Source organism: Lampetra fluviatilis, unplaced genomic scaffold (assembly GCF_964198595.1).
Source record: "Lampetra fluviatilis unplaced genomic scaffold, kcLamFluv1.1 SCAFFOLD_382, whole genome shotgun sequence".
Lineage (NCBI taxonomy): Eukaryota > Metazoa > Chordata > Hyperoartia > Petromyzontiformes > Petromyzontidae > Lampetra > Lampetra fluviatilis.
In genome coordinates, this window is record NW_027621001.1 from 66,085 (window position 1) to 73,584 (window position 7,500).

General features: G+C 56.3%; 1 protein-coding gene across 1 annotated transcript in view; it reads left to right on the plus strand.

The window, feature by feature from the left end:
* The window catches only part of SCARB1 (scavenger receptor class B member 1), a gene marked incomplete at its 3' end in the record, with an annotated part of 52,675 nt that extends 47,452 nt beyond the window's left edge, over positions 1–5,223 (plus strand). The window contains exons 7-9 of the mRNA XM_078885095.1: positions 950–1,116; positions 4,418–4,477; positions 5,105–5,223. Coding sequence (XP_078741221.1) covers positions 950–1,116; positions 4,418–4,477; positions 5,105–5,223 — 346 coding nt within the window. The remainder of the gene's footprint in view (positions 1–949; positions 1,117–4,417; positions 4,478–5,104) is intronic.
* Between the last annotated feature and the right edge of the window lie 2,277 nt (positions 5,224–7,500).

A 7,500-nucleotide genomic window follows, 5' to 3' on the forward strand; every position in this document is an offset into this window, starting at 1 on the left:
CCTACACACATCTACACATCTACATACACACACAACTACACACACATACACCTACACACACACACCTACACACACACACCTACACACACACACACACACCTACACACACACACACACACACCTACACACACACACACACCTACACACATCTACACATCTACATACACACACAACTACACACACATACACACACCTACACACACACACCTACACACACCTAAACACACACACACACCTACACACACACACACACAACTACACACACATACACACACCTACACACACACACCTACACACACACACCTACACACACCTATAAACACACACACACCTACACACACACACACACACCTACACACACCTATATGATGGTGGTGGTGGTTGTGGTGGAGGTGGTGTAAGTCGACTACCCCCTCTCCCCCCCTCTCTCTCCTCCTCCCTCCCCCCCCTCCCCCCTCCCCCCCCTCCCCCCCTCCCCCCTCCCCCCCTCCCCCCCCTCCCCCCCTCCCCCCCTCCCCCCCTCCTCCTCCCCCCCTCCCCCCTCTCCTCCCTCTCCCCCTCCCCCCTCTCCCCCCCCTCCCTCCCCCCTCCCCCTCCCCCCTCCTCCCCTCCCCCTCCCCCCTCCCCTCCCCCCCTCCCCCCTCCCCTCCCCCCTCCCCCTTTCCCCTCCCCCCTCCCCTCCCCTCCCCCCCTCCCCCCCTCCTCCCCCCTCCCCCCTCCCCCCCTCCCCCCCTCCCCCCCTCCTCCTCCCCCCCTCCCCCCTCTCCTCCCTCTCCCCCTCCCCCCTCTCCCCCCCTCTCTCTCCCTCCCCCTCTCCCCCCCCTCCCCTCCCCCCTCCCCCCTCCCCTCCCCCTCCCCCTCCCCTCCCCCTCCCCTCCCCCCTCCCTCCTCCCCTCCCCCTCCCCTCCCCCCTCCCTCCTCCCCTCCCCCTCCCCTCCCCCTCCCCCAGGTCGCTCCAGATGGAGCCAGTGGGGAAGGGCTCCAGTTTGGGGATCCCGGTGGTTCGCTTCATGGCTCCCTCGTGGCTCTTTGCCAATGGCAGCGACCACGCGGACAACGCCGGGTTCTGTCCCTGCGGACCCTCGGGGGTCCTCAACGTCAGCCGCTGTCGATTCGGTGTGTCTCTGTGTCTAAGTGTGTGTGTGTGTCTAAGTGTGTGTGTCTCTGTGTGTGTCTGTGTGTCTCCACGCGGACAACGCCGGGTTCTGTCCCTGCGGACCCTCGGGGGTCCTCAACGTCAGCCGCTGTCGATTCGGTGTGTCTCTCTGTCTAAGTGTGTGTGTGTGCGTCTAAGTGTGTGTGTGTGTGTCTCTGTGTGTGTGTGTCTCTGCGTGTGTGTCTGTGTGTGTCTCTGTATGTGTATGTGTGTGTATCATTGTGTGTGTGTGTCTCTGTGTGTGTCTGTGTGTCTCTGTGTCTAAGTGTGTGTCTGTGTGTCTCCACGCGGACAACGCCGGGTTCTGTCCCTGCGGACCCTCGGGGGTGCTCAACGTCAGCCGCTGTCGATTCGGTGTGTCTCTCTGTCTAAGTGTGTGTGTGTGTCTAAGTGTGTGTGTCTGTGTGTGTCTCTGTGTGTCTCTGTGTGTCTCCACGCGGACAACGCCGGGTTCTGTCCCTGCGGACCCTCGGGGGTCCTCAACGTCAGCCGCTGTCGATTCGGTGTGTCTCTCTGTCTAAGTGTGTGTGTGTGCGTCTAAGTGTGTGTGTGTGTGTCTCTGTGTGTGTGTGTCTCTGCGTGTGTGTCTGTGTGTGTCTCTGTATGTGTATGTGTGTGTATCATTGTGTGTGTGTGTCTCTGTGTGTGTCTGTGTGTCTCTGTGTCTAAGTGTGTGTCTGTGTGTCTCCACGCGGACAACGCCGGGTTCTGTCCCTGCGGACCCTCGGGGGTGCTCAACGTCAGCCGCTGTCGATTCGGTGTGTCTCTGTGTCTAAGTGTGTGTGTGTGTCTAAGTGTGTGTGTCTGTGTGTGTCTGTGTGTGTCTCTGTGTGTCTCCACGCGGACAACGCCGGGTTCTGTCCCTGCGGACCCTCGGGGGTCCTCAACGTCAGCCGCTGTCGATTCGGTGTGTCTCTCTGTCTAAGTGTGTGTGTGTGTCTCTGTGTTTCTGTGTGTGTCTGTGTGTGTGTGTGTGTGTCTGTGTGTGTGTGTCTCTGTCTGTGTGTGTGTCTCTGTGTGTGTCTGTGTGTCTCCACGCGGACAACGCGGGGTTCTGTCCTTGCGGACCCTCGGGGGTGCTCAACGTCAGCCGCTGTCGATTCGGTGTGTCTCTGTGTCTAAGTGTGTGTGTGTGTCTAAGTGTGTGTGTCTGTGTGTGTCTCTGTGTGTGTCTGTGTGTCTCCACGCGGACAACGCCGGGTTCTGTCCCTGCGGACCCTCGGGGGTGCTCAACGTCAGCCGCTGTCGATTCGGTGTGTCTCTCTGTCTAAGTGTGTGTGTGTGCGTCTAAGTGTGTGTGTGTGTGTCTCTGTGTGTGTGTCTCTGCGTGTGTGTCTGTGTGTGTCTCTGTATGTGTATGTGTGTGTATCATTGTGTGTGTGTGTCTCTGTGTGTGTCTGTGTGTCTCTGTGTCTAAGTGTGTGTCTGTGTGTCTCCACGCGGACAACGCGGGGTTCTGTCCCTGCGGACCCTCGGGGGTGCTCAATGTCAGCCGCTGTCGATTCGGTGTGTCTCTCTGTCTAAGTGTGTGTGTGTGCGTCTAAGTGTGTGTGTGTGTGTCTTTGTGTGTGTGTGTCTCTGCGTGTGTGTCTGTGTGTGTCTCTGTATGTGTATGTGTGTGTATCATTGTGTGTGTGTGTCTCTGTGTGTGTCTGTGTGTCTCTGTGTCTAAGTGTGTGTCTGTGTGTCTCCACGCGGACAACGCCGGGTTCTGTCCCTGCGGACCCTCGGGGGTGCTCAACGTCAGCCGCTGTAGATTCGGTGTGTCTCTGTGTCTAAGTGTGTGTGTCTGTGTGTCTCTAACTGTGTGTCTGTGTGTCTAAGTGTGTGTCTGTGTGTGTGTGTGAGTGTCTGTGTGTGTGTGTCTCTGTGTGTGTGTGTCTCTGTGTGTGTGTGTCTAAGTGTGTGTGTGTGTGTCTGTGTGTCTAAGTGTGTGTGTGTCTCTGTATGTGTATGTGTGTGTGTGTCACTGTGTGTGTGTGTCTCTGTGTGTCTCTGTGTGTGTGTGTCTAAGTGTGTGTGTGTCTGTGTGTGTGTGTCTGTGTGTGTGTGTCTAAGTGTGTGTGTGTGTGTGTCTGTGTGTGTCTAAGTGTGTGTGTGTCTCTGTGTGTCTCTGTGTGTGTCTCTGTCTCTGTGTGTGTGTGTGTCTCTGTGTGTCTCTGTGTTTCTGTGTGTGTCTGTGTGTGTGTGTCTGTGTGTGTGTGTCTCTGTCTGTGTGTGTCTCTGTGTGTGTCTGTGTGTCTCCACGCGGACAACGCGGGGTTCTGTCCCTGCGGACCCTCGGGGGTCCTCAACGTCAGCCGCTGTAGATTCGGTGTGTCTCTGTGTCTAAGTGTGTGTCTCTGTGTGTGTCTCTGTGTGTCTCTGTGTGTGTGTGTGTGTGTCTCTGTGTGTGTGTGTCTCTTTGTGTCTCTGTGTGTCTCTGTGAGTCTCTGTGTGTCTGTGTGTCTCTGTGTGTGTGTGTCTGTGTCTCTGTGTGTCTCTGTGTCTCTGTATGTCTAAGTGTCTCTCTGTCTCTCTCACTGTCTCACTATCTCCCTGTCTCTCTCTCCCTGTCTCTCTCCGTGTCTCTCTCCCTGTCTCTCTCCCTGTCTCACTGTCTCTCTCACTGTCTCACTGTCTCTCTTCTTGTCTCTCCTTGTCTCTCTCCCTGTCTCTCTCCCTGTCTCACTGTCTCCCTGTCTCTCCCTGTCTCTCTCTGTCTCTCTACCTGTCTCCCTGTCTCTCTCTGTCTTTCTCTGTCTCTCCCTGTCTCTCCCTGTCTCTCTCCCTGTCTCACTGTCTCTCTCACTGTCTCTCTCCGTGTCTCTCTCCCTGTCTCTCTCTCCCTGTCTCTCTCTCCCTGTCTCTCACCCTGTCTCCCTGTCTCTCTCTCCCTGTCTCTCCCTGTCTCTCCCTGTCTCTCTACCTGTCTCCCTGTCTCTCTGTCTCTCTCCCTGTCTCTCTCTTCCTCTCCATGTCTCTCTCCCTGTCTCTCTCTCCCTGTCTCTCCCTGTCTCTCTCTCCCTGTCTCTCCCTGTCTCTCTACCTGTCTCCCTGTCTCTCTCTGTCTCTCTCCCTGTCTCTCTCTCCCTCTCCCTGTCTCTCTCCTTGTCTCTCTCTGTCTCTCCCTGTCTCTCTCTCTGTCTCTCTCTCTCTCTCTGTCTTTCCCTCTCTCTCTCTGTCTCTCTGTCTCTCTCTCCCTGTCTCTCTCCCTGTCTCTCTCTCCCTGTCCCCCTGTCTCCCTGTCTCTCTCTCTCACTGTCTACGTGTCTCCCGCAGACTCATCGGCCTTCATTTCCCACCCGCACTTCTACAACGGAGACGCGACCCTGTCTCCCTGTCTCTCTCTGTCTCTCTCTCTCTCCCTGTCTCTCTCTCCCTGTCCCCCTGTCTCCCTGTCTCTCTCTCACACTGTCTCCGTGTCTCCCGCAGACTCATCGGCCTTCATTTCCCACCCGCACTTCTACAACGGAGACGCGACCCTGTCTCTCTGTCTCTCTCCCTGTCTCTCTCCCTGTCTCTCTCTCTCTCTCCCTGTCTCTCTCTGTCTCTCCCTCTCTCTCCCTGTCTCTCTCTCTCTCTCTGTCTCTCCCTGTCTCTCTCTGTCTCTCTCTCTCTCTCCCTGTCTCTCTCTGTCTCTCTCTCTCTCCCTGTCTCTCTCTGTCTCTCCCTGTCTCTCTGTCTCTCTCCCTGTCTCTCTCTCACTCTCTCTGTCTCTCTCCCTGTCTCACTGTCCCCCTGTCCCCCTGTCTCACTGTCCCCCTGTCCCCCTGTCCCCCTGTCTCACTGTCTCTCTCACACTGTCTACGTGTCTCCCGCAGACTCATTGGCCTTCATTTCCCACCCGCACTTCTACAACGGAGACGCGACCCTGTCTCTCTGTCTCTCTCCCTGTCTCTCTCTCCCTGTCCCCCTGTCTCCCTGTCTCACTGTCTCTCTCTCACACTGTCTCCGTGTCTCCCACAGACTCATCGGCCTTCATTTCCCACCCGCACTTCTACAACGGAGACGCGAGTCTCCGAGACGGCGTCACGGGGCTGGACCCCGTCGCCGATCTCCACGAGATGTTCATTGATCTTCATCCGGTAATGCCCCTCCCACTCACCCACTCACTCACCCACTCACTCAAAAACTCACCCACTCACTCACCCACTCACTCACCCACTCACTCACTCAGCCACTCACTCACTCAGCCACTGACTCAGCCACTCAGCCACTGACTCAGCCACTCACTCACTCAGCCACTCACCCACTCACCCACCCACTCACTCACTCACTCAGCCCCTGACTCAGCCACTCACTCACTCAGCCACTCACTCACTCACTCAAACTCTCACTCACTCACTCACCCACTCACTCACTCAGCCACTGACTCAGCCACTCACTCACCCACTGACTCACTCAGCCACTGACTCAGCCACTCACTCACTCAGCCACTCACTCACTCACTCACCCACTCACTCACCCACTCACTCACTCAAATACTCACCCACTCACTCACTCACCCACTCACTCAAACGCTCACTCACTCACTCAGCCACTCACTCACTCAGCCACTCACTCACCCACTCACTCAAACACTCACTCACTCAGCCACTCACTCACTCAACCACTCACTCACCCACTCAGCCACTCACTCAGCCACTCACTCACTCACCCACTCACTCAAACACTCACTCACTCAGCCACTCACTCACTCAGCCACTCACTCACTCACTCAAACACTCACTCAGCCACTCACTCACTCACCCACTCACTCAAACACTCACTCACTCAGCCACTCACTCACTCAGCCACTCACTCAAACACTCACTCAAACATCCACTCACTCAGCCACTCACTCACTCAACCACTCACTCACCCACTCAGCCACTCACTCAGCCACTCACTCACTCACCCACTCACTCAAACACTCACTCACTCAGCCACTCACTCACTCAGCCACTCACTCAAACACTCACTCACTCAGCCACTCACTCACTCAGCCACTGACTCAGCCACTCACTCACTCAGCCACTCACTCAAACACTCACTCACTCACCTCACCCACTCACCCACTCAGCCACTCACTTACTCACCCACTCACTTACTCAGCCACTCACTCACTCACTCAAACTCTCACCCACTCACTCACTCACTCACCCACTCACTCACTCACCCACTGACTCACTCAGCCACTCACTCAAACACTCACCCACTCAGCCACTCACTCACTCACCCACTCACTTACTCAGCCACTCACTCACTCACTCAAACTCTCACCCACTCACTCACTCACTCACCCACTCACTCACTCACCCACTGACTCACTCAGCCACTCACTCAAACACTCACTCACTCAGCCACTCACTCACTCAGCCACTCACTCAAACACTCACTCACTCAGCCACTCACTCACTCAGCCACTGACTCAGCCACTCACTCACTCATCCACTCACTCACTCACTCAACCACTCACTCACCCACTCAGCCACTCACTCACTCAGCCACTCACTCACTCAACCACTCACTCACTCAACCACTCACTCACTCAGCCACTCACTCACTCAGCCACTCACTCACTCAGCCACTCACTCACTGACTCACCCACTCACTCACTCAGCCACTCACTCACTCAGCCACTCACTCAGTCAGCCACTCCCTCACTCAGCCACTCACTCACTCAGCCACTCACTCACTCAGCCACTCACTCAGCCACTCACTCAGCCACTCACTCACTCACCCACTCACTCAACCACTCACTCAGCCACTCACTCACTCAGCCACTGTGTGTGTGGTGTGTGTGTGGTGTGTGTGTGTGTGGTGTGTGTGTGTGGTATGTGTGTGTGTGGTGTGTGTGTGTGTGGTGTGTGGTTGTGGGGTGTTTGTGTGGTGTGTGTGTGGTGTGTGTGTGGTGTGTGTGCGGTGTGTGTGCGGTGTGTGTGTGTGTGGTGTGGTGTGTGTGGTGTGTGTGTGGCGTGTGGGGTGTGTGTGCTGTGTGTGTGTGTTGTGGGTTTGTGCGGTGTGTGGTGTGTGGTGTGCGTGTGTGTGGTGTGTTTGGTGTGTGTGTGTGCTGTGTGTGTGGTGTGTGTGTGTGGTGTGCGTGTGTGTGGTGTGTGTAGTGTGTGTGTGGTGTGTGTGTGGTGTGTGGTGTGTGTGTGTGTGTGTGGTGTGTGTGTGCTGTGTGTGTGTGTTGTTGGTTTGTGCGGTGTGTGTGTTGTGTGTGTGTGTGGTGTGTGCGTGTGTGTGGTGTGTGTGTGTGGTGTGTGGTGTGTGGTGTGTGTGTGGTGTGTGTGTGTGTGGTGTGTATGTGTGGTGTGTGTGTGGTGTGTGTGTGTGTGGTGTGTGTGTGTGGTGTGTGTGTGTGGTGTGTGGTGTGTGGT